The sequence below is a fragment of the Setaria viridis genome, chromosome 7 (assembly GCF_005286985.2).
Source record: "Setaria viridis chromosome 7, Setaria_viridis_v4.0, whole genome shotgun sequence".
Taxonomy (NCBI): Eukaryota; Viridiplantae; Streptophyta; class Magnoliopsida; order Poales; family Poaceae; genus Setaria; species Setaria viridis.
In genome coordinates, this window is record NC_048269.2 from 22204991 (window position 1) to 22231097 (window position 26107).

The window sequence follows — 26107 nt, forward strand, 5'->3', positions numbered from 1 at the left end:
GTGAGTTGGGCCTCTACTAGTCTAGAACGCTTTATGGATTGATCGGTAGCTAGGTTTGCTGCTGCTGAACAGGCTGTGGATTGCGATTCAGATGGAGAAAGCGTATGTGTACCTATGTCCTTTCTAACACGTCGTTAAAGTGCACGAAAGGGAGTGGGCGGCGCGCACTCAGACTCAGTTCTCTCCTCATGGAGCTTTGCCTTGCTTTGATGCTTTCTCAGTGGCAAGAACGTTTAACGGCCATGATGGCGACAGTGTCTCCACATCTCAGCGATAATAATAGTATATATTTCACTTTTCCCGACATCGATCGGTCTACTACCATCATCAAGGGAGCCACAAGCTAATAAGGCACTTGATCATGCTAGGTAGTATAACGACACACGGGATTAAGGTACCTTGATTAAACTTTAGTTCCTATCATATCGGATGTTTGTACACTAATTAGGAGTATTAAATATAGTCTAATGACAAAATTAATTGCATAAATGAGGGCTAATTCGTAAGACGAATCTATTAAGCCTAATTAGTTCATGTGATGCTACAGTAAATATGTGCTAATTATGGACTACTTAGGCTTAATAGATTCGTCTCACGAATTAGCCCTCATTTATGCAATTAGTTTTATCATTAGTCTATGTTTAATACTTCTAATTAGTGGCCAAACATCCGATGTGATGGGACTAAAGTTTAGTCCCTAGCATCCTAACACCCCCTAAATAACTAAGCTATAATATAAAGCTAAGACCTGGCAGCGTGTGTGTGCAAACTGCAAAGACCGACCGCCAGTTAACTCAACTATGGCTGGGCACTTTTAAAATCGAACCGAAAAAAATACCGAACCGAACTGAAATGTTGGTTTTTCGGTTTGTTCGATTTGGTGTTGGTTTCCAATCCAGCAAAGTTCGGTATCGGTTTCATTTTTATACTATACCAAACCGAACAAACCAAACAACCGAACCTTAGCTGATCCAGCGCGCATGCCGCAGCCCAGCTGCCTAGGCAGGCCGATAGATTGAGTATTTTGGCCCACCTTAGCCCAAACTCACAAGCAAATATCCCACGCTCTACACACTCCACTAGCAAACCCTAACGCTATTCTATCTTCCAATCCCACGCGCCAGGTCGGCCAGGCGGCGGCGGTAGCTCCAGCACCGCTCGGCCTGACGGACCACGGTGGCGGTTCCCCTCCACACGAGCACACCTCCACGCAGCGACCTAACAGGCACGTGCACGCAGCGCAGGCGGGAGGATCTGCGGCGGGCGGCGGGCTGATGGGAGGATTACGGCGAGCCGGCAACCAACGGGCTGATTTGCGGCGGGCCGGCGGGCGGCGCCACAACCCACGTTGACCTCTTCGATGGGTACAACGGCAACAACAATAGAGGAATCCTCCAACGTATGTTTTGTACTCTTCGTCTTCTCCTGTTCAACTTCTCCTATCCAGCTTGGCTATCTCCATTGTTGTTGATTTAGTGATTGATCTGTGAATCCCCATGCTTTTCATTTTTAGATGGGGGATACTGAAGAAACTGTGGCAAATCAAGTGAAAGAAGTGATAGAGGTAGACAAGGAGGAGGAGGAGCAACCAGGGGATAAGAAAGGGTTTGACATTCTTAAGTACTGGAAAGATAATGAAAATAGATTTCCAGTTCTATCTCACATGGCTCGGGATCTCTTAGCTATCCCTATCTCCACAGTTGCATTAGAGTCGGCATTTAGTTCCGGTGGACGGATTCTTGATGACTTCAGAAGCTCCCTCGTATCAACAATGGTTGAGAGACTCATTTGTGCAAGTGACTGGATTCGTGGGCCTGAATATATTAGTGTTGAAGAGAACACCGAAGAATTGACCAAGCTTGAAGAAGGTAAATCAGTTTGTGATCTTTATGATTTTATCTCAATACTTATTTTTTATTCTAACCGAGTTACATTACTAACATTGTTGTCTTGTCTATTTTGTTTTGTAAAACTTTGTGGTCTGAGCATTTCTTCCAAGGATAAGGAGAAGGAGAGCACACCTGAGGCTGAGTGTTAGTAATTTCCAACTTGATGAGTGATGATCGCCTGCAGCCCTAGTCCCTGGACTTCCTGAAGCCATATTATTTATGTTGTTGTTTGCAGACTTAATTTATGATGTGAACTTGTAAATTTTGAACTCATGTATATGTATTGTGACTTGTGAGCCTGTGTTGTGACCTTTGATGAATTGGTTATCAGACCTTAGTGTTTAAATAATTTAGTTGGTGCCTGCCTGTTGGAATTATTGATTAATGTCGTCTACCTGAATACTGCCATGAAAATTCGGTGCTGAAACCGAACTTAAAAAATGGATACCGAACACGTCGGTTTTTGTTTTCTGATGCACCGATCGGTTATTGATTTAAAAAACTGAAAAATTTAAACACCGACAAACCGAACCGAATAGTGGGTTAAAACCGAATGCCCACCCCTAAACGCACCAAAGTGTAAATGCCCGAGTCTCTTAACAAACAAATGCAAATGCGGGAGGAATCAAAGGTTGGAGGCCCAGTATTGACTGATCACAATAGAGAAAGCCCCACCAGCAATTCCCGGAAGGGCCCAGGAAGGCCCACCGGTAAAGTTCTTCCATTCCCGCCGTTGACCAACTAGCATTGATCGATCACCATCGGCACGGGAATGCAGGGTGTCAACCTCTTCTGATCACGACATCACGTCCATCACCGTCGCATACACTGCCGGCAAGTACCTGGGGATCGGAGCACGCTGTCAATGCAGATGCAGGTTATTCTACGCCTCATGGGCACTCTCTGTTTATCTGCCGAGAAGTTCGTATCGTGAGATTTCTTTTTGAAATAATAAACAAAAAATGTGCGGCTTTCGTCGGCTTTCAGCAAGGATCAAATAACCTGCTCTGATTGATTCAGAAGAAGAAACGAATGCCACAGTTGCGCTGTTTCTTAGAAAATCTAGTGCACACGCGGAGTGTTGTTCACTGCTCCTCATTTAGCCCGCACCTTTGTATATATTCATCCTACAGCTCTGCGTCCATCATGCATATGTAATCCCAAGCATACAGATTTGTTCACTAATTTTTGCAGTTCTGATAGTCATAAAAAGTTTTCAACTCATTGTCCTGTTCAATGCACAAACAACTCCATTGGGCTTTGACTTTCAGACGACTGGTCCTCAATCACTCTAACGAACGAAGTTGCTTGCAATGATTCTTTCAGAAATGGAAGTCTAAAACTGCTAATGAAGTTGGCATGTTTGCCGATATGCATGGAGTAGTTTGAGAAATGAGGAGAAGTACCCACATTCGAGCAAGTACCCACACCTATCCGGAACCGCAAGGTATAGCAGTTCGCAGTGCAGCTGGCGATCGAGGCTGTCATTCGCATTGATCTACATACAACCTCGATCGATAGATCACCATGGCCATCTGGTTGCTCTCGCTCCTTGTCCTGGCATTGTCTTCGACCACCACCGTTCTCGCATCCAGCGGCGACCCAGGGCCGTCGATGGCCAAGAGCGAAGTGAGCGACCGCTCATGGCCCTCAAAATGAAGGGCCTCCAAATTTTGACACTGTACTTCAATCCCTCATTTTTCTGTTCAATGTACAATGCATCTACGGCAACTGAATCATCGCAACGAGCGTTGTCCTATGCCGGTGTCGCCGTTGTAACCACATCCCTTGCACTTTTCCCATTGCAAACTTGCGAGTCGCGATTTCGGCAAATTGCGATTTGCGATCCACGATCCTATCTATCATCGCCGCTGCCCACAACGAGCCTCTAAACATAGACGATAAGCAGCTGATGAATAAAAAAACCCTATTTTATATTCGCACACGGCCCCCAAATTTCTGGAGACACCCCTTCGGCGACCAAGGCGGCAGCCTCACGCGCATCCACCTCTACGTCCACGAGACGTTCAAGGGCGCCAACTCCACCGCGATCAGGCCGGTCGCGTCGCCGCTCGGCGCCAACTCATCGTTCGGGTCCGTGGGCGTGCTCGACGACGAGCTGCGCGTCGGCCGGGACCGGGCGTCCGAGCTCCTCGGGCGGTTCCAGGGTCTCGTCCTCGGCACCGGCCTCGAGGGTGGCGCGAACTACCTGACGTCCGTCACCTTCGTGTTCACCGCCGGCGATTACCAGGGGAGCACGCTGTTGGTGGTGGGCCCTGTGCTCGGGTTCAAGGGCGCCATCGAACGCCCCGTGGTGGGCGGCACCGGGCAAGTTCAGGATGGCCAGCGCGGCTACTCCATGCTGAAGCTCTTGGGCAACCCGACGCCGGAAACTGTCCTCTTCGAGGTCGACCTGTTCGTGCTCGTGCATCGTGGCAAGTATTAGCTGGGGTTTAAAGAAGGCAGATAGAGAACGGCCAGTTCATGCATGTTTGTTTTATTTTATCGAATTCCAGACGACTATCTATTTCACGGTTTGTTTGTGTGTGGAAAAGATGTCCCATGACATTTTCTTTATTTACAAAAATGATCCAGGAGCAGCTCTGGTTTTTATCGCACCATGACATGCATTTGTAATTTTGCATCAGTGTTCGGGTCAGAGCTTAAGTGGAGTGAGGATGCATGAAGAATTCTACTGATGTGATGACCACACTCTCTCCTTTTCCGTCCAGCCCAGCAAGTGGTGTTCCCTTTTTTTGAAGGTTACTCATAAACTTGGTTTAGTTCTTAAACATGATTAAACACGCTAATTACATTATTATTAGTAGTCAACACTTTTGTTGGCAACCAATATATTTCCAGCAGACAAATTTTGCGGTTAAATGTTTGTTTTGGAACTATTTAAGGGGCTGCACAGATTCAATTTTTTAGCAGGTTACAGCATGGCAAACCATGCACTTAATGGGGTTGATCATTAGTCTCGCATTTGCTATTTCTAGCTGTAACAATAAACACTCATCTTGATCACATAATTCTTGCATATTAGCACCTATTTTGTGGTCAAGTAGGTGACTTCTAGTCTTTCTGAGTGTAATGTGTTTCTACAGCAGATGTGATGTCATCTTAATTACTTCGCATCAGTTATATGAATTGGCTAGAGCAATTCGACCTCCTTTCTTTCCCCACACGAATTGACTTGTATTGCTCATGATATGCCTAAAATGTTTGTTACACGTTATGTTTACACGTTACGAATTGGCTAGATGCCTAAAATGTTTCACATATTCAAAGTCAGCTGTGAATTCCTGCGCATGTTTGTTACAGGTTTGTATTCCTCTGAAAATGCTGCATAACGTGTAAACCTGGTGCTATGCTGTAATGCTAACATAACATGTAGTGGCAGCAATTGAATTTCTGTAGTTTTAAACTCTGAAATTTCTCTTGTCCACTCCAGAAGGAGGTGGAACAGGCGCTGGTAAAAAAGCAAGAAACTCGCCGGCACGTTCCGTGCCGGCCGCACGGGCGCGACGTGTCCGTGCGCCTTCGCTCGCGCGGAGCCTGCAGCCCAGAAGGGCCTCGCGGCCCGTGTGAGCGGAACGCGTGCGGCGGCAGCGCCCCACCTGTCGAGAGTCGAGACGAGGCTTCTCCAAGCTACCACCGCAGCCGCCAGCCGGCCGCTGCTCCCCGCTCCCCTCCCCCACCTCATATAACGGATTTTTTCCCGACGCGCCAGCAAGCGACATGTGCCTCGCCGCCGCGTCCGCCTCCGCCTCCCCCGCTCGCTGCCGCCTCTCGCCCTCCTCCGCCGCGCTCCCTCGCCGCTTCCTCCGCAGCCTCCTCGGCGCCCCCTCCCCCGCGCGGCCGTCCCCGCCGCCGCAGCAGCCGACGAAGCCTCTGCTGCGGCGCTGCATCCCGTTCCACCGGATGGCGGTACGCACCCCCTCCGTTCGTTTCGTTCTATTTGTTCCCCCACGGGCCATGGTCGTGGAATTTCGCTCTCGCGCGGTCACTTGTTAGTGGCTACCGTGAGTTGGATCATTACACTGTTTGGTTAACCAGCTTAAGAGCAACCTGAGCACCAGAGCAAAATTAGCCCGGACGGTTGATCTAGAATGGGGTTTGCTTGGGGATGCATGGCTTGCCTACTGTACGATTCGTTTTTGAGTCAAGCCCTGAATCCTGATGCCAAAAATATACTTACCCCTTTTTTTGTTTGAGACGACCTGAAATTCAGTGATAACTAGTTTCTGTCAGGTGTGCGTGTGCCCCTATTATACGGCAGGCGTTGTATCAGAAGCTCACATCTTACACGAACTTTTTGGCACATACTAATGTATCCAGAGATAATATTGAGTTGCCATTTTAGGAAGGGGTATTCCCTCGTTGCAAGTTGCAACTGCATACTTGCTCTGTGAAATATCCAAGTAAACAGACATATAATTTATTTTTTTATTATTGTTAATGGACTTGATGACACACTAACCCTTTCAGTTTATTTATGCTTCAGCATTTCTATATAACAAAAGAGACTGATGTCAAACTATACATCTCTGTGACAGTCTGTTTATTGCTGCTATTTTATCCTGTAATCGTCATACATAGAAAGTTCGCACATCTCACCATATCTTGATCAACTTTCAGCAATATTGGACTCGAGCGTCACTGGACAAGAACAAAGCTCTGGTTGACTACCTAAAGCAGTATGGTGCCGTTAGGACTGATAAAGTGGCTGAAGTGATGGAGACAATTGATAGAGCGTTATTTGTGCCAGAGGGCACCCCTTACATCGACAGTCCTATGCCAATTGGTTTCAATGCGACAATATCTGCTCCTCACATGCACGCAACCTGCTTAGAACTACTGAAGGATCATTTGCAGCCAGGCATGCATGCTCTGGATGTTGGATCAGGTGTGTTGCCAATACTCTGTCCATCAGGAATTATGGCTCAATGAACAATTTGCCAACTTCCAATTTACATTTTTCCTAATTACTCATGCATATCCCAATCATCTTGTAGGTAGTGGCTACTTGACAGCTTGTTTTGCAATGATGGTTGGACCAGAAGGCCGTGCAGTGGGAATTGAACACATCCCTGAAATTGTTGCTTCTGCTATTGAAAATGTCCAAAAAAGTGCTGCAGCTCCGCTACTGAAGGATGGATCGCTCTCTTTTCATGTTGCAGGTATGCTAAGATTGTTAACTGGTGTGGCTGGTAATACGTTGAGGCACTAAATGCACCAAGGAAAATAAAGTGCACTTCCACCTGTAAAGCTTCTAAATTGGGTTTCACTCTTTTTTCGTGTGCATTTTGTGATGAAGCAATTTTGGTTCCTGTTTACTGGCATGGCAGTTATTTGAGTACTTTCAAGGTGGTGACTTTCAATTTTGATGTAGACAGGCAGTTTATAGTTCATTTGTCTTCGAACAGAATTGAATCCTTGTTACTTGCTAGTACATGTTGCAGTTCTTTTTTGAAGTAGTACATGCTGAAGTTGTGTCAAACGGATAATGGAGAATATCAAATAACACATTTCCAAATAAAATGTTGAATATTTCACATTATATTATCACTCCCAAGGGTGTTTCTGATGCTTCTTAGCTAGAGCACATAACCTGTTTTATTCGTGTCAGTATTCTCTGAGATCACCTAGAGCTAAGATGTCGGATTATTCTCAAAAATGCAGATGGCAGGTTTGGCTTTCCAGATGCTGCCCCCTACGACGTGATCCATGTGGGTGCAGCGGCGCCCGATATCCCTCAGCCTCTGCTTGATCAGCTGAAGCCTGGTGGCCGGATGGTCATACCTGTGGGCACCTACTCCCAGGAGCTGCAGGTGGTGGACAAGAACGCCGACGGATCGATCAGCGTCCGGAACGACGCCTCCGTTCGCTACGTCCCTCTGACCAGCCGCTCTGCCCAGTTGCAAGACCCCTAAAGGCCCTCCTGTTCCTGTCTGGACCTCGAGATGTCTGTACATATATGATCGTTATCATCTGAAGCATCATGTTTGTTCTTCTGAATAGCCTAGGCAGTTTTAGTTCGTTGCTGCTGTTTAACCAATAATGTTGGAGAATGGGTTTCCCATCATATGTCTGGATCTATCGGTCGATGTATGATGTCTCTTTTTCTGCAATAAAATGGGTTCCCAGCATATGTCTGAATCTGTTGTTCGATGTACGATGTCTCTGCACCTGAACTTTCAGCTGATCGCCACTGAAGTACCAGTGCACATCTGCAAACTATCTTTCTCACTACAGATCCCAGTTGTAGCAATTTTTTTCGGTAATCTATCTATGGCTTTACATTGGCTTGAAGTTCCTATACGAGATGACGGCGTAGAACGGGTCGGAGCTGGCCATGCCGAACAGCCTCATCACGGCGTCCAGCGGCGACACCGACGCCGACCCGCCAGCCGACGGCAGCTTCCTGATCACCTCGGGCTGTGTGAACCCCTCCACGCACTGGAAGTACTGCGTCACGAGCTGGACGCGGCTGTACGCGGTGCCCTCCCGCCACGCGGCGATCGCCTTCTCGTAGAACATCCGGTTGCTGAAGCTCACGATGCACACTCCCCCCGGCTTCAGCACCCGGAAGATCTCCGCGAACACCTCAACAAATCAACCAAGATTCATGCCATCATAATCAGTTCGACGTCAATGCCATGCCAATCGAAAGAATCTGTGTTACTACTAGCTGTCGATTGCAGTTGAAAGAAACTAAAAGAAGATGTTTTACTACCTTCTCAGGGGACTGCAGGTACTGCACGCTGACGGTGCAGAGCACGGCGTCGAAGCTGCCGCTCTCGAGCTCGAGCTGCTGGTCCGTGTTGAGGTCCTTGACGAAGAAGTAGTCGAGGCGCGGGTTCCGGGCGAGCTCCTGCGCGTTGAGGCCGTGGCCGACGACGCGGCGGAACGGGACCTCCGGCGGCAGGTGGCTGACCCAGGAGCTCATGAGGTCGAGCACGTCCCACCCGGCGCAGAGGCGCTCCCGGTAGAGGTCCGTGAGCGCGGCGATGAAGCCGTCGTCCACGTGCGTCACGAGCCGCGGGAACGCGTAGAAGTCGCGGTCCGGGCGCGGGTCCAGCTTCGCGCGGCCCTCGGGTGGGAGCACCAGGCGACGAACGCTGCCGGCGGCGGCCGTTTGGGATGAAGGCGCCGGCGACGGCTGGGCGTCGTTGGAGTTGGAGCATCGCGGCGCGGGGGAGAGCAGCCGCGGCCGCGGCGACGGCCGCAGCGTCTGGGGAGGGGCGCGGAGCAGCATGTTGTCGTGGAGGGCGCGGGCTCACTCGTTGGTCGCGTGGCGCCCTGTTTTATCTGGTCGAGAAGCCGGCGTGTTCGGAGGTCAGAGTGTCTTCAAACAACAGGTCAGTTTCTGAACACTGATGAGCCCAGTCTGGCTGGCTGGCTCGCGCAATGTAAAACAGAGGCCCATCCATCACTATCTAGCCCAAACAAACATCATGGACATTAGAACTTTTTTTATTTTTTTATTTTTTATTTTAGCATTTTGCAAAAATATATAGTCGGATGAAAAAATTGCAAAACTAGGCTATTGTCGCCGGCTGAGCCGGCGGAAGGGCCTTACCGCGCGGTTGGGTCGGCGGAAGGGCCTTATCGTTGGCTGGCGCACCACACTTTTAAAAAATTATAACTAATTCATATCAACTTGGATGGAGATAAACTTTATATGAAACTTGTAGATCTCGACGAGATCTATAACTTTGTAGTTAAAACTTTTTTCATTTGATGTCATATTGGTGCTCAAATAATCGACACAAGTTTCAAATCTAAAATTCAATTTTTAGATCTGAAATTGGGCAGCACACTTTCAAAAAATGATAACTAACTCATACGAGCTCAGATAGAAATAAGCTTTATATAAAAATTATAACCCTCGACGAGATTTACAACTTTGTAGTTCAAACTGTTTCATTTGAAACCATTTAATTGCTAAAATAATCGACACAAGCTTCATATCTAAAAATTGAATTTTAGATCTGAAACTTGTGTTGATCATTTGAGCACCAATATGATATCAAATGAAAAAAATTCTAACTACAAAGTTGTGGATCTCGTCGAGATCTACAAGTTTTATATGAAGTTTACCTCCATCCGAATTGATATGAATTAGTTATGATTTTTTAAAAGTGTGGTGCGGAGGGGTGTACCCCTTAGCCGCCGACCCAACCGCTGCCTGGGGCGGCGGTAAGAGCAACTCCAAGAGCTGCTAATGTTACCCCCAATATCTTTTTTAGGAAAAAAAGAGAGAGAAAAATGAACTCCAATAATCTTCCTAAACATTCCCTAATTTTTTAGTGACGCTAAAAAACAGCCTGCCACTGCGTATATTTTAGCGTTGGCGTTCCTCCCCCAATCCTGATTCCCGCACGCCTGCGCATCCCTTCCGATGAGCCCAATACAATGACATGGCCTGTGTTTGAAATATTGGGGACTATTTAGCGATCTGCTGTGGACTGATATGTTTTTGGACGAATATTTTTTAGAGAACCCTCAATACATAGTTTAGGGAAGAATTTCTTAGATACTCTTGGAGTTGCTCTAAGGCCCTTCCGCCGGCCCAACCGACGACAATAGTATAGTTTTGCAATTTTTTGATCCGACTATATATTTTTTTCAAAATGCTAAAATAAAAAATATAAAAATAAAAAAAGTTCTGGACATTAGCTGGAACTTCAAACTGATGTCTTTTAGGCTTAGAACTTCAGCCCAAGGCAGACATGACGAGCTGACGGCCCAAGGCAGACATGTGGTGGTGTAGCAGGCCGTAATCTCCGTGGGGGCTCGTAAGCACCTCCTCTCTACGGGCCGTCCTGTTCCTTCCAAGCCCATAGTCTTAGGTGACGTGTCAGTGTGTCACGCCCGCTGAAATTCCGAGCGCCGACACGCCATGCCGCGACTTCTGCGGCGGGTCAACGGCGATCGGCGACGCAGGTTCCGAGCGCCTCCGCCGGCTCGCAGTCGCAGCTCCCACCGGCCGACAGCTTCGCCTCGAGATCGTTCCCGGTCTCTCTCGTCGTCGTCCCCTTCCTTCGCCTTCCGCACGTCTCCAAGCGGGCCACATGCCCAAATACTCTACCTTATCCGTTCGTCTCCTTTCGACCTTTCCGACATGGCGCTGACGAGGCTGATGTCCCCGCGGCCGCCGTGCTCGCTCCCGCTTCCTTCTCCGTCGTATAAGAACATCTCTGGCTGCTGCTGCCACCGCGGCCGCCGACTCCTCGTCCGCAGAGCAATGCCGGTAGCCTCCCAGCACCTCAGCACCGCCACGCCCCTGCCCCCGCCCTCGCCGCAGCGGCAGCAGATGATGGCGCGGCTCGAGCATGGGTCTTTGATGGTCGGCGGGCGGGAGCTGCTCGCCCGCGCCCCGCCCAACGTCACCCTCCGCCCCGCTGACGCCGAGGCCGCCCCGGGCGCCGCGTTCCTCGGCGCCAGGGCGGCGGCGCCGTCCAGCCGCCACGTGTTCCCCGTCGGCACCCTGGCAAGGTAAGCCTGCCGTTGCCGTGCACGCGCCGGGGCGCGACCCTGTGCCACCGATTCGATTGTGACCGATGGGGTTTCGTTCTTGGATCGGTGGCTGCGCAGCGGGTGGAGGTGGTTGTCCCTGTTCAGGTTCAAGATCTGGTGGATGGTCCCGGCCACGGGCGCCGGCGCCGCGACCGTGCCGGCGGAGACGCAGATGCTGCTCTTAGAGTCCAGGGATGAGGAGGGTTCCGCCGCCGCGGAGGGGGGCGCGGTGTACGCACTGATGCTGCCGGCTCTTGACGGCGATTTCAGGGTCAGCCTTCAGGGGAGCCCCGAGAACGAGCTCCAGTTCTGCTTGGAGAGCGGTGAGCCTTGTCTGCTGCGACCTACTGAATTTCAATTTTCAAGTACTTGATCGAATAGATTGTGCGAAGTTTGTCATTTTGGCAAGAATTTCTGAGAGGGAAAATGGTGTACTGTTCACTCTTGGTAGGTGATCCTGAGGTCCAGACGATGGAAGCAGTTGATGCAGTATTCATCAACTCAGGGGATAATCCATTCAAGCTAATGAAGGAATCCATCAAGTAATGTCATGCTCTTACTTTTAAATGTAATAAAAAAAGGTTTTTGTTCTCATTTGTAGCTTTATTCAGGCTGCTATCAAAGATCAAAGGAAACTTCAAGCATATTGGGGACAAGGAGGTAACTCTATGCAGGTTCTTTTATGCCTATATCACCTAATTTGTTGATGTTGTCAAGTGTCGGCAGCTTTTGCTCATTCTGTTTTTCTTATGTCTTGCTTAAATATATCATGAATATCAGATCCCTGCAAATTTGGACTGGTTTGGGTGGTGCACCTGGGATGCATTTTACAAGGCTGTTAACCCAGCAGGGATTGAGGAGGGCCTTAAGAGGTATATGAACAATGTTGTACATTTCCTTTTTCACACAATTGTTTATGTAATGTTAGAAGGGAATATACATACAGAAGGGCATCTTTTTGCTCATTTATATTGCTATATCACTTACCAATGATGCATTTTTTGTTCTATAGTCTGCGAGAAGGTGGTGTGCCACCGAGGTTTCTGATTATAGATGATGGTTGGCAAGAAACAGTTGATGAATTCGAGGAAGTGGATGAAACCCTCCGTGAGCAGACCATGTTAGTGTTCCATCCTTTGGTAACCCATAAAGGTGTGCACTGTGTTGTTTCCTGATTTGCGTTGTAATTATGACAGGTTTGCGCAGAGGCTGACTGATCTGAAGGAGAATCACAAGTTCAGGGGAGAGACCTGTAAGAATCTTGGGGACCTTGTCAAGAGGATCAAAGAAAAACATGGAGTCAAGTAATTGATTTTTATCAAAATACTTGTCCTATGATAGCTAAATCTTCATTCATTCTTTTTTTTTTTGCTGAGCAAAATGGTACATGAAACTACAGGTACGTTTACATGTGGCATGCTTTACTTGGGTATTGGGGAGGTGTCCAAGTAACATCTGATGTGATGAAGAAGTACAATCCAAAGCTTGTTTACCCAGTCCAATCACCGGGTAATGTTGCCAATCTGAGGGATATTGCCATGGACAGCTTGGAGAAATTTGGAGTGGGCATCATTGATCCTGACAAGATTTTTGAGTTCTACAGTGATCAGCACAGCTACCTTTCTAGTGTGGGTGTGGATGGTGTGAAGGTTGATGTGCAGAACGTGTTGGAAACTCTTGGGCATGGCTTTGGTGGCCGTGTTGCAGTAACACAAAAGTATCAGCAAGCTCTTGAGGAGTCCATTGCCCAGAACTTCAAAAGAAACAACCTAATCTGCTGCATGAGTCACAATTCAGACTGCATCTTTAGGTAGCATGTCCCTAGCTGTGGAAAACAGATGAGCTACTATATGTAGATAGAATCTGATATAATTCCTGGTTGTTTTGTAGTGCCTTGAAGAGTGCAGTTGCTAGAGCCTCTGAAGATTTCATGCCTCGGGAACCAACACTGCAAACTCTGCACATTGCTTCTGTGTCATTCAATAGCATCTTGTTGGGAGAAATCTTCATACCTGACTGGGATATGTTCCATGTGAGATTTTTTGCTTCTCTAGTAGTATATTTAGGCACATTGCTAACTTCAGTGCTTGCTAATTTTCGTTTGTTCTTGTGAAGAGCAAGCATGAATCAGCAGAATTTCATGGAGCAGCTAGAGCACTGAGTGGAGGTGGTGTGTATGTGAGGTGATCTTTTTGTAGAATCTCTAGTATCTTTCCAGTTATGAATTTTTGGTTGCTTTTAACCTAAACACAGGTGTTCATTGCACATGTATATTTGTTGCTATATGCAGTGACAAACCCGGGGTGCATGACTTCAGTGTTCTCAAAAAGCTTGTTCTACCAGATGGCTCGATTCTAAGAGCAAGGTATGCTGGTCGTCCTGCACGTGATTGTCTGTTCAATGACCCAGTGATGGATGGCAAAAGGTACAAGCACTAACATAGCTTAAACGGCTCCTTTTGCTACTATGCTGTTCTCAGAAAATACTAACCTGTGAGTTCTTCTGCAGTCTGCTGAAAATATGGAACCTGAATAATTTTTCTGGTGTCATCGGAGTGTTCAATTGTCAGGGAGCCGGGCAATGGGTTTGGCCAGTGAAAGATATTGATTATGTGCCCACCAGTATCAACATCACTGGTCATCTCTCACCTTCAGATTTAGAATCTCTCGAGGAGATAGCCGGTGATAATTGGAGTGGAGAGACTGCAGTATATGCTTTCAATTCATGTAAATTTCGTTGGTTGCCTGCTTCTTTTTATTGAGTCTTTAACATTTCCATCTCATCACCATGCCATCGGTGTCTGATTAACATTCTGTTCCTTCTTCCAGGTTCTCTTTCAAGGCTTCAGAAGCACCAAAATTTGGAGGTTTCACTGTCTACCATGGCATGTGAGATCTACACTATTTCACCGATAAAGGTCATATTACTTTCCTTTCCCTTGCTTTCCCCCCTTACAGAAATTCCAACATTTGTTCAGCACTGTAAATTTCATCTTCTTACAGAAATGCTCTGTTTCTTACACCAGGTTTTCGGTGAAGCCGTTCAGTTTGCGCCTCTCGGACTGATCAACATGTTCAACTCCGGTGGTGCACTCGATGACATCTCGAGCACCGCTGATTCCTCAGCTACCACAATTCACGTCAGGTGCCGAGGTCCAGGGCGGTTCGGGGCGTATTCAGCCACCAGGCCGGAGAATTGCAGGGTTGATGGACAGCAAGTGGAGTTCTGTCATACAGAGGATGACCTGCTAGCCTTTGACCTTCCTCGCAGTTCATCCCACGGCGACCTGTGGTGCATTGAGATTCTCTACAGAACTTCCTGAATCTGTTTACCCTTCCGACATGCAATTTTTGTGCCGTGCTCTTCGGTAACCGCCGCCGCACGTGCACATTGAGATGATGTTTTCAGAGAAACCAATGTTCTGTTGGTTCTGATTGTGCTCCATTTTGTTCGCCGTGTTGTATATATATTTTTATTCACAAAAGGGATTGTTGTGTTGTATTTTTGTACTGTAATTTGGTATTGTGCCTCGTGCATCTTGTGCTACCACTATCGTAATCTACTACTTGACACGGTATATAACATAAAAGAGAGCAGTTTAACATGGTCCCGTTCTAACTCTTTCGCAACGTGAACTTGTGAATCTTGTGAGAGATTATTTGCTCATGCTGATGATCAGTTGCCTGAAGAACACCGCTCTATGGTTTTAAGGGCGGTGTTCCTCTATTCCCGTCGTTCTAAGACGTATGAAAGCCCACGACCGATCGATCGTTCGATCAAAACGACCTGATCTTCCAGTTCTTGAGCTTGAGTGGCAGCTGCGCGAGCATGGTCTGCTCGGCGGCCACGCTCCTCGTGCTGGTCACCAGCTTGAACCACTGGCTCTGCGGGTCGCAGCTGTTGTCGGCGCTCAGGCACCGGCACGGGTTGGTCACCACGCTCCGGCCGTCGGCGCCCACGTCCAGGCAGAGCGCGCCGTCGCCGTCGACCGCGGCCGACGACGACGTCGCGACGTGCAGCTTGGAGTCCGACACGAGACGCCACCGCGCCATCGCGTCGCCGCAGCTCGCGCCGAGGCTGGCGGGCTTGCCGGCGCCCTCGGCGCGGAGGCACAGCGACGAGCCGTCCCGCGGCGCCACCGCCAGCCGCTGCTCCTGCGCGCTGTACGCCCAGGCCTCCGTCTCGCTGCAGGGTCCCAGCTCCAGCGGCGGCGACCGGCGGCGCAGCACGCACGTCCCGGTGACCGGGTGGAAGAGCACCGTGTACGGCGGCACCTGGTCCAGGCCGGGGCCCCTGAGCGGGCGCTGCAGGGCCTGGACCCTGCTCAGCGCGGAGGCGTTGCGGGGCCCGCTCCAGGCCCGGTCGAGCACGCCGTAGACCTCGTCGAGGTCCCGGACGCCCTCCCGGAGGTAGTAGCTCCCCTGCAGCGCCCAGAGCGCCCAGTCCATGTCGAGGTCGGCGGCGGCGGCGGCGGCGCAGCCGTAGTAGCGGTTGTCGTTGGTGTTGCCGCCGCGGTTGTCGACGCCGAACTCGCTGAGGATGACGGGCCACCCCTTGTCGAGCAGGTAGAGCGCGCGGCGGGCGACGCCGGCGGTGATGCGCGCGCAGGCCTGGTTGGCGTTGCCCGAGCCCCACTCCTGGCTGTTGGAGAAGCTATACCAGTGCACCTCGAACGCCGCCTTCCCGGAGAAGCTCAGGTTCACCGGCCGCGAGTTGATGAAGGCCAGGTCGTTGTCGAAGCTGAGGCCCGAGAGGATGACCAGCACGCGCGGGTTCGCCCCGTGCACCGCCTCCGCGCCGAGCTGCATGTACCTGCGTTTGCGTGGCAACAATACGGGTGGCTGTCAGCTCGGTCAACCGCCGCGCACCGCTTGGCATTGAAAGCTCGTCTGCCACCGATGATATGGTGCCGGTGGTAGTACTACGGCGAATGAATTGATGCAAGAAAGGCCATTACAATCTTCACATGCTGTGCAGTGCAGCAGAAATCTTCACATGCTGTGCAGTGCAGCAGAAATGCAGAGTAGCAGACAGCAGAGATATCAGATATGTAAAGATAGCAAAGTACTCTGCAGTTTGACCTGCTCCAGTGCTCCTGCTGGAGTACTATGGCGGTAGGAGGAAGCCAGCTGCCAACCACTGGATTCATTACTGGTTATGGTCATGGCAGTCGATACACAGATGAACATGGTAGGTGGCACGACATCGCTAATGTTTTTAATGCCATTGCCGTGTTCTACTTGCAGTAATCGTGTTTCTGTACGAGAAGTTTTGATGAGATTAGCCTCCGCTTACTTGTACCAGTCGTTGGCGTTCTGCCTGGGCCCCCTGAGCTCGTTCCGGAGGCTCATGCCGACGACGTTGTCCACGCCGGCGAACATGGCGGCCATCTTCTTGAGGCCGGCGACCCAGACGTCCGGGTCGAAGTAGGTGTCGCCGAAGAAGCCGTTGCCGTCGGTGTTGCTGCAGCACCACCCGGGCTTGCTCAGGTGGTTGTCCAGGATCACCATCACGTCGTGCTTGCCCAGGCTGCTCACCACGGCCTGCACGCACACGCATCCGCAATGTCACACGTCTGGTTCAACACCACCGACTAGTGCCATTCATCAGAGAAGGTTCTCTAGAGAGAGGCTTGCCTTGAGCGCGTCGATGAGCTTGAGGTCGACGAAGTCGGGGTTGTTGGCCCTGATACCGGCGAGCGACTCGGTGAGGTTGAGCCGCTGGAAGGACTGCGCGACGGTGAGCTCGCCGTAGGAGGCGTCGGTGGCCAGGAACGTTGGCCACGTGAGCCTGACGCAGTTGAAGCCCATGGCGGCCACGGCCGCCGCGATGGCGCCCACGGGCCGCTTGCTCAGGCCCTCCGCCAGCATCGGCTCCAGGTGCGACGGCCAGTTCACGCACGCCAGCTTCACCCGGCTCCCGCCCTCGTCCACCACCCACCGCGACGCTGTCGACAGCGTCGGCACGGCCGCCGCCGCCCGCTCATGACGGCGGCATGCCAGCAGGGCCAGAACACAAACCAGCCACGCGGCGGCTGGACAGCACGGCTTCATGGTGCCGTGACGGCAATGGTGGTGGTGGTGTAACTGTGGAAGCCAAGGGAGAGCGGCGGTCGTGGATATATAGGCAGGCCGCAGGCGGTGGCCGCTTGCTTCAAGGGATTGTCACCAATTCACCACGGCGGCTGAGCTGACAGGGCAGGTGCCGCTGGGCCTCGACATGTGTGCGCACAGAAATCTCAACAAGTACTCTTGCCGATGATTTAAGGTTTGGCAGCAACAAACTGTTCAGATATAATCTATGCTTCAAGAAAGGCCATTGCAGTGAGTAATGAGATCAGTGCTGTGCTCCTAATTCACATCCCCTCTGAGAGAAAAAAAATCAGAGGCCGGCCGGCCGGTAGAGAGTTGGAGTAAAATGGCCACCTACCTCTTGCACTTCAATTTTCCGGAGATGCTATGCCTGCGCTCCATCTCTTCTATGCACAATGCAGCCATTAAACCAATAAGATACAACCTTGAAGATAGTCTATTGGAGAAATTAGCTTTAGTAATATCTCTTATATGACATCTATAATTTTAGAATTAGGGGTGTTTGGATCTTTAGTCCGGACTAAAGTTCATGTCACATCGAATATTCGAAGATTAATTAGGAGGACTAAACATGAGCTAATTATAAAACTAATTACACAGATGGAGGCTAATTCGCGAGATGAATCTATTAAATCTAATTAATCCATCATTAGCACATGTTTATTGTAGCATCACATTGTCAAATTATGGACTAATTAGGTTTAATAGATTCGTCTCGCAAATTAGCCTCCATCTGTACAATTGGTTTTGTAATTAGTCTATATTTAATACTTCTAATTAGTATCTAAACATTCGTTGTGATAGGAACTTTAGAGGGACTAAAGAATGGGGCCTTAGAACTATCTCTAATTGTTGGAGAAATTAGCTTTAGTAATATCTCTTAGATGACATCTATAATCTTAGAGCTAGAACTATCTCTAACTGTTGAAGATGGCCTTAGTGCTACAACTGCACTCCCCGGTGCAATCAATGGGCGCTGAAATTTTCGTATTTAGCAGGAAGCAACGCGCAGTACGGGTTTGCTTGTAATCAAAGAATGTACTGTTATGATGGTGCTGCCAGGCCGTGCAAACTACCTGTGATTCTGTATACGTCTTTATCGAATGGGCTAAGAATTTGCCAGCCTGAGTAAGCACAGCCAAATGCTGGTTGCTTCCATCAACTGAAGGAAGGGAAAACGACGGCACGAGGATGAGCAAACAGAGGGAAAGAAGTGCAGCACACTACAAATCCAAAAAAAGGCTGTTCTAAAGCTGATTCATGCTCACACTTCGCACCATGGTTACCTTCTGGTTTGTCGAAAACCGAAGGCAAATGCAATCGTTATGTCTCGGTAAATATCGATGAACTTATTTATTTACTGTGGTTTTGTACAAACGAGATTTATCTCGGTAAATGCAAAAGCTCCAAACGATGATACTCCATAACACCAATGGCACAGTTAACAATCTCTGCTTCATCTCTTCACCTTTTCTTGGGTAAGACTTGAATGAACTTTGAGCATGCATATTGTACATTCTATTCCAGATTGCAGTGCGACACAGTGATCCAACGGGCTTGAACAACTTTGCTGAATTTTGACGCAATTCTCAGTCGTATTCCTCCTTGACCACAGTACATGAGCATGAGCTCTCAAACTGTCAATAACTAAGTGATGTTGGAGACCAAGGTCCAACTGACGGCAACTGCAAGATGGAAGAGCCTCCAGGCGTATCCCTGCTGCTTAAAATCACTTTGAACCACTGGCTCTCAGGGTTACAGGCTGGATCGATGATTAGGCACTTGCACTGATTTGTGATGATGGCACCGTCAGGGCCGGCATCCAAGCACACCCTGGTTCCATTTTTGGTGAGCTCAGCTGAGACGTGCATCCTCGAATTTGATATCAGCTGCCACTTTGAACTGGGTTTGCTGCAATCAGTGCCAAGCTTTGCATTCTCGCCCACAGACTTCGCCTGGAGGCACTGTCCTGAGCTTTTCACCACTAGCTCGTATGCTGAGGTGTAATTCCAGGCATTTGATCTGTCGCATGGACCAAGCTCGAGTGACTTTGAAGACGTTGCCAAGACACACAGCCCAGTTTGGGGGTGGAATATTAAGTTGTATGGCTCTCTACTGTTTGGGAGACCAGGACCTAGCATATAAATATATTTGCGTTATAAACTGGTTGAAGAAAAGTCAGTACATATTGCTGCGATCAGAGTAGAGTGAAGTTTCACAGAAAAGAACTAAAGTTCTGCATCATTTTCTATATATACTGGTCCCGCTATATCAAAGTGTCCTATATAAGCCCAGTATTCTGGGACAAGTTTATATGGGTATTGACGTATAGTGAGCACATAAATGCTGTTGGACCAACCAAATTTCCAACAGACCTTTCAACTAACTTCTGGAAAGGACTGAAAATTGGATTAAATTTTTATCGGTAAATAATATTGTACTGAGGACTCCAATCTCCATTGGTCAAAAGTTTTCACTTAAGATGAAAAATTCAGAAATCAGAAGTTGATACATTTAGTTCAGAAAAAAAGAAGGCTACTCTCAACATATTTTTTTCTTAAAATTGTGTAACAAATAGCAAGGCTTGGGTATTAATTATTAAAGCTATGTTTCTCATACTGTTGCTGCTAGATAAGACTAATAATGAGATAGATGAAGTTTCAAACCTTGAAATGGTGATTGCAGGGAATTGATCCTTTTAATGAAGCTGGGATTTCTAGCTGTACACCAGTCCCATGACAGCAATCCATATGATTCATCATAAGCCAAAATACCTTCTCTGATATAGTAACTCCCTTGCAGAGCCCAAATTGCCCAGTCCAGATCCATTTCGGCTGCCACACTTAAAAAGCAAGTAAGATAGCGATTGTCACCAATATGCGTGCCAGACATATCAAACCCAAACTCAGAGAAAAATAATGGCCAGCCTTGTTGAAGTAGGAATAATCCTTTAGCCCATATGGAATCAACAACCATCCTACAAGCATCGTTTTGATTCAGAATTTCCCAATGGCCGCCATCTGAGAAACCATACCAATGTTGCTCAAAAACTAACTTCCCAGTAAATCGTAACTCAGGTTTTTTAGAGTGCAAGAAGCTGAGAGTGTTGTCAAAATCCAGGCCTGATAAAATAACCAGGACATTAGGGTTTGCTGCATGCACAGCTTCAGCACCTAGTTGCATGTACCTAAGATGGAGTTAAATTGTAAATAAAATTGTCAGTACCAAGAGTAGCATAAACAAAATGGCATTTCCAATCACAGATGCATACCTGTACCACAAACTAATATTTTGATTGGGCCCTCGAAGCTCATTCCGCAAGCTCATGCCCACAACATTTTTTGTGTCGTTAAAAATAGTTGCCATTGCATTGAGCCCTTTCAACCATTCGTCAGGGTCGAAATACTTGTCTCCAAAGAAGCCATTGCCGTCAGTTCTGCTGCAGCACCATCCCGGAGTGGTCATTTGGTTATCAAGTATGACCATAATACTTTTGCTGCCCAAAGCTGAGACCACTTCCTATGGTTAATGTATTCAAGTCATGTCAGAAGAATTATAACCATAGTTCATTTATCCCTTGAAAATTAATGTAAAATGTTTTTAGTTTAACTTGATATCTAGTCTGTTATTATGTTCATGTCATAAGAAAATGACAGATGAGTTCTGCTATGTATTACTCATACATGACCATTTCTCCTGGTATATTACCACGTTAATAACTAACTAGATACCTCATTTTGAAAAAGAAAAACCCACCTAATCCACCAGATGGCAATTTGTCTTTTAAAAGTCATCATAACAAAGCAATATCTGTTCTAGCTAGAGCATTCATACTTGCAAGGCACCCTCATATTGGACCATCAATTTGGTGAGTAGTACTGTAGTAGGTAGGTCGTCTGTATTCAAACTGATTGAGTAAGAATAACAGGAGCATTATGAACACTTATTCCTTGCATTCCTGAAATAGCTTTATAGTAAACATGATCAGATATTTCTCTATCAGGCTAGAGCCCTCAGCTTGCAAAAGGTGTTTGTTACTATTAAAGGAAGAGAAGGATATGCTAAGATTCTTTGTTGAGAACCATGATGGAATTATGTCCTAGATCTGCAGAGTTTGGACTTCTGAAGCAAGTAAGCAACTTGTTTTAGTAAAATACACTAATGAAATCTTATGCAGTATGCACTCTTGTCTGCCAAGTTTAGACTTGTCAAGCAACTTTGTTTTAGCTAAAAATAGCATGAGCTGCTGGTTTAGCTATAGTTCAATTGATTCATCGCATGATCCTGCTAGCCACAATATAATTAATGTAGACTTGTCCATCATAATTATATTTTTTCAAGAGAATATAAATCTTAGAATGAATATTTAGAATGCCTATAGCATGGCAAGAGAAGACCGTATAATTTCACGTCTGCTATCCACATACAGTGTTACTGTTAACTAGTAAGACATTGTTAAATTTGGCTTCATTTTGACCTCTCAGGACCAGCAATACTGATTCAAAGGTACGAGTAAGTGTAAGCCGCCATTTGTAAATATTCTTCTTGTTCTCACTTAGCCCAATCACATTAATAGATTAATGGCACCAAAATCAGGCAAAAGTTAAATTATAAACACGATTAAACCAAAAATTCTAGCCTTGGACTCTCAGCTCGCAAAAAGATGCTTCTTTCTATTAAAAGGAAGAGAAGGAAATCCTAAGCTTCTTTGGTCAGTTCTACAAGAAATCCTGTGCCTTAGGAATCCCAAATCTGCAGAGTTTGAACTCATGAAGCAAGTGCAACTTGTTTCAGTAAAATGAAATAGCACTAATGAAATCCTGTGCATTCAAGTTTCCACTTGTTTGCAAACCTGATTTAGCCAAAAACAGCGTGAGTTGCTGGTTTAGCTACTTCAACTGATTCATGACGTAATCTGGGTTGACACAGTATAATTAAGGCAGTCATTTGCCTGTCATGATGGTTTTTTCTTTTGCAGAAACTAGAAAATTGTAAATGGACCGTTATTTAAATTGCCTATAGTGGCAAGAGAAGACAGTTTGATTTCACGGCTGCTATTCACGTACAGTGTTAAGTTGTTAATTGGCAAGACATTGTTAAATTCGGCTTCATTTTGACCTTCTAGGACCACCGATCCTGCAATCCTAGTTGTCTGGTTGCCAATTCAAAGGTAAGCTTAAGCATCCATTTAAAACTATCCTTCTTCCTCTCACTTGGCCCAATCTCATTAATAATGTTTGATTAATGGCACCAAAATTAGACTAAAGACCCGGATTAAAACATCAACAATACTAGCGCCTGAGCACCCAAGATACAGTGTTATTTGGAGAACTCCACTGAGCAAAACCCACGTACCCGGAACACATCGATGAGGGGCAGGTCGAGGAGGGCGGGGTTGTTGACCCGCACGCCGGCGACGGATTCCCGCATGCCGAGCCGCTCCAGCGACCACCGAAACGGCAGCGACGCGAGCGTGGCGTTGGTGGCGAGGTAGGTAGGCCAGGTGAGCCTGACGCAGTTGAACCCCATGGCGGCCACGCGCGCCGCGATGTCCTCGACGCCGCGCCGCGACAGGCCCTCCGCGGCCGCCGGCTCCAGGTGCGACGCCCAGTTCGCGCACGCCAGCTTCACGCGCCGCCCGTCCGCGCCCACCAACCACCGCGACGCCGTCGAAAGCGGAAGCGCCGGGAGCGAGGCCGCCGCGGCGAGCGCGGGTAGGAGGAGGAGGGTGAGGAGCAGTGGGGTGGGGGTGCTGGAGGCCCCCATGGTGATTAGTTTGTGCGGAGGACTGGAGAGGCGGATCCAGAGTTTAAATTGAAGGGCAGGTGGCTGTTTCGTGTGGGCCCGGTCACGGTGGGCCCAGATGTCAGTGCTCCAACGGGCCTACTGCTTGGATAACCAATGATAGGCAAGTGCCGGTTGGTGCGCTCTCAAGCGGTTATACCCCAGCGAGCTCTGAATGGCCACCGCCGTCCACCCGGCGGCGGCTCTCCCCGCCACCGCCGCGCCGTCGCCGCCCAGTCCTCCACCCGGCCGCGCAGATCTCGGCCACGTGCCGCAGCTCCACGCGGCTCTAATCAAGTCCGGGGAGCTCACCGCCTCGCCCAAATCCTTCCACTCCCTCCTCGAGGCCGCCGCCGACGGCGCCTCGCCGGCGCAACTCGCCTACGCGGTCCGCCTGTTCCGCCTGGGGCCCCGGCCGCCCCTATCGGCGCCGTGCTACAACGTCCTCATGCGCGCGTTCCTCCGCGCGGGCCACCTGGAGGACGCGCTGCTCCTGTTCGTCGAAATGCTCGACGAGGCTTCCATCTGGCCGGACCAGCACACCGTCGCCTGCGCCCTCAAGTCATGCTCCAGGATGTGCTCTCTGGATGCAGGGCGCGGCGTCCAGGCTTACGCCGTCAAATGTGGGCTCATGGTCGATCGGTTCGTGTTGAGCAGCTTGATACATATGTACACGAGCTGTGGGGATGTCACAGCGGCGCGGGTGCTGTTCGACGCTGTGGACGATAAGGGTGTGGTAATTTGGAACACAATCATGGCAGGATACTTAAAGAATGGAAATTGGAAGGAGGTGGTTGAGATGTTTAAGGGCATGCTTGAGGTTGGGGCGCCCTTTGATGAGGTCACATTGGTGAGTGTCGCCACAGCATGCGGGCGAGCAGGTGATTCCAAACTTGCCAATTGGATTGGGGGCTATGTGGAAGAGAAGGGGATGCTGCGGAACTGGAACTTGGTGACCACGCTGGTGGACATGTATGCCAAGTGCGGCAAACTTGGTGAGGCAAGGAGGTTGTTTGACAGGATGCAGTCTCGTGATGTGGTTGCTTGGAGTGCAATGATCTCAGGCTACACACAGGCAGATCAGTGCCAGGAGGCGCTTGCTCTTTTCAGTGAGATGCAGGTCTCTGAGGTGGAACCGAATGATGTGACCATGGTCAGTGTGCTCTCTGCTTGTGCTGTCCTAGGTGCACTTGAGACAGGGAAGTGGGTGCATTCATATATAAGAAAGAAACATTTGCCTCTCACTGTTGCACTTGGTACCGCGTTGGTGGACTTCTACGCGAAGTGTGGGTGCATTGACAGTGCAGTTGAGGCGTTTGAGTCAATGCCTGTGAAGAATTCCTGGACATGGACGGCCTTGATAAAGGGCATGGCAAGCAATGGAAGGGGCAGGGAAGCACTAGAGCTCTTCTCATCCATGCGCAAGGCCAGTATTGAGCCCACATATGTGACATTCATCGGTGTCCTCATGGCTTGCAGTCACAACTGCTTAGTTGAAGAGGGTTGCCAGCATTTTGACAGCATGACTCAGGATTATGGAATCCAGCCAAGAATTGAGCACTATGGCTGTGTTGTGGATCTGTTGGGCCGGGCTGGTTTGATCGATGAGGCGTATCAGTTTATCAGAGCCATGCCAATTGAGCCTAATACAGTTATCTGGAGGGCACTGCTGTCTTCCTGCGCACTTCAAAAAAATGTTGAAGTTGGGGAAGAAGCACTGAAGCAGATCATCTCATTGGACCCTAGTCATAGTGGCGACTACATACTTCTGTCAAACATCTATGCATCAGTTGGTCGATGGAAGGATGCAGCAATGATTCGAAGGGAAATGAAGGATAGGGGGATTCAGAAAACTCCTGGGTGCAGTCTCATTGAGCTGGATGGTGTGGTCTTTGAGTTCTTTGCTGAAGACAGTAACCACTCCCAGTTGAGGGAGATATACGATAAAGTTGAGGAGATGATTGACAAGATCAAGATGGCCGGATATGTCCCAAATACAGCTGATGCAAGGCTAGATGTTGATGAGTGTGAGAAGGAAGTGTCTGTTTCCCATCACAGTGAGAAACTGGCCATTGCGTTTGGTCTGATGAAGTTGCGCCCTGGCACCACAATTCGCTTATCGAAGAATCTGAGAGTGTGCACAGACTGCCACTCAGCCACAAAGCTGATTTCAAAGGTGTACAATCGAGAGATTGTTGTTCGAGACCGGAATAGATTTCATCATTTCAAGGATGGCTCTTGCTCCTGCAATGATTACTGGTGATAGGCTGATAGCAGTTTTCTGTATTTGTGCTGAAGACCTTTCTTTTGGATAAGGATAGACACAGGCGTACCTGCCCATTGGAGGGAGTGGAAGCCAGATTAACATAGTAACGTGTAAATAGAAGACTCCTGCTTTTAGTGTTTCTGAAACCTTTAAACTTTGCTAGCCTGCATCAAGTTCTTCTGTTCAAGTGTAGGTAAGCCCATGAACAATACTTGTGAAGCTCGTGTATAGTACGATTGTGTACAGATTATTACTGTGTTACGCATGAATACCAATAAGAGCTAACCTATTCCATTTCATTTACCTAAACTTTGATAGAAATTATACTTTGCATCTGTAGTTTCAGATATATTTATAAATTGTGACACATGTCATGTGTATATACTTAACTATTATATCATATACCGATAGGGAATCATATATTGGTGCATATTTAAAATAGGTGATTTGGATTCAAATGTAGGGTTGCCTCACACTATTTTTAATAATAGCATATGTGGGTAATATAGATCCAAATTTAAGGGGTTACTTTAAGTTATTTTTTAAGTATT

The 26107-nt window shown here is 48.3% G+C and overlaps 7 protein-coding genes across 7 annotated transcripts; 4 read left to right on the plus strand and 3 right to left on the minus strand.

The window, feature by feature from the left end:
* The first annotated feature begins 1360 nt into the window (after window positions 1-1360).
* Window positions 1361-4335, plus strand: LOC117864762 (dirigent protein 21). The gene is made up of 3 exons (XM_034748861.1): window positions 1361-1399; window positions 1514-1605; window positions 3855-4335. The coding sequence occupies exons 1-3, from the start codon at window positions 1361-1363 to the stop codon at window positions 4333-4335; spliced, it is 612 nt and encodes a 203-aa protein (XP_034604752.1).
* Window positions 4336-5503: 1168 nt separating this feature from the next.
* LOC117863478 (protein-L-isoaspartate O-methyltransferase) lies at window positions 5504-8043 on the plus strand. The gene is made up of 4 exons (XM_034747194.2): window positions 5504-5819; window positions 6531-6798; window positions 6908-7072; window positions 7575-8043. Exons 1-4 carry the CDS (start codon window positions 5631-5633, stop codon window positions 7823-7825), a joined length of 873 nt encoding a protein of 290 aa, XP_034603085.1. The 5' UTR covers window positions 5504-5630; the 3' UTR covers window positions 7826-8043.
* On the minus strand, window positions 8044-9205 carry LOC117863480 (uncharacterized). Its single transcript, XM_034747195.2, has 2 exons — window positions 8629-9205; window positions 8044-8498 (listed from the first exon to the last, which is right to left on the minus strand). The coding sequence occupies exons 1-2, from the start codon at window positions 9148-9150 to the stop codon at window positions 8190-8192; spliced, it is 831 nt and encodes a 276-aa protein (XP_034603086.1). The 5' UTR covers window positions 9151-9205; the 3' UTR covers window positions 8044-8189.
* Window positions 9206-10824: 1619 nt separating this feature from the next.
* Window positions 10825-14915, plus strand: LOC117863476 (probable galactinol--sucrose galactosyltransferase 2). Its single transcript, XM_034747192.2, has 14 exons — window positions 10825-11393; window positions 11493-11737; window positions 11866-11956; window positions 12026-12074; window positions 12195-12286; window positions 12427-12534; window positions 12611-12718; window positions 12814-13224; window positions 13305-13446; window positions 13530-13597; window positions 13705-13839; window positions 13923-14140; window positions 14243-14331; window positions 14440-14915. The coding sequence occupies exons 1-14, from the start codon at window positions 11020-11022 to the stop codon at window positions 14734-14736; spliced, it is 2427 nt and encodes an 808-aa protein (XP_034603083.1). The 5' UTR covers window positions 10825-11019; the 3' UTR covers window positions 14737-14915.
* A 120-nt stretch (window positions 14916-15035) lies between these two features.
* LOC117863477 (glycosyl hydrolase 5 family protein) lies at window positions 15036-17876 on the minus strand. The gene is made up of 3 exons (XM_034747193.2): window positions 17051-17876; window positions 16710-16957; window positions 15036-16226 (listed from the first exon to the last, which is right to left on the minus strand). Exons 1-3 carry the CDS (start codon window positions 17465-17467, stop codon window positions 15191-15193), a joined length of 1701 nt encoding a protein of 566 aa, XP_034603084.1. The 5' UTR covers window positions 17468-17876; the 3' UTR covers window positions 15036-15190.
* Window positions 17877-18736: 860 nt separating this feature from the next.
* Window positions 18737-23289, minus strand: LOC117865519 (glycosyl hydrolase 5 family protein). Its single transcript, XM_034749746.2, has 4 exons — window positions 22862-23289; window positions 20778-21025; window positions 20173-20693; window positions 18737-19640 (listed from the first exon to the last, which is right to left on the minus strand). Exons 1-4 carry the CDS (start codon window positions 23270-23272, stop codon window positions 19147-19149), a joined length of 1674 nt encoding a protein of 557 aa, XP_034605637.1. The 5' UTR covers window positions 23273-23289; the 3' UTR covers window positions 18737-19146.
* A 147-nt stretch (window positions 23290-23436) lies between these two features.
* On the plus strand, window positions 23437-25855 carry LOC117865876 (pentatricopeptide repeat-containing protein At1g08070, chloroplastic). Its single transcript, XM_034750137.2, has one exon. It carries the CDS (start codon window positions 23466-23468, stop codon window positions 25551-25553), a length of 2088 nt encoding a protein of 695 aa, XP_034606028.1. The 5' UTR covers window positions 23437-23465; the 3' UTR covers window positions 25554-25855.
* The last annotated feature ends 252 nt before the right edge of the window (window positions 25856-26107 follow it).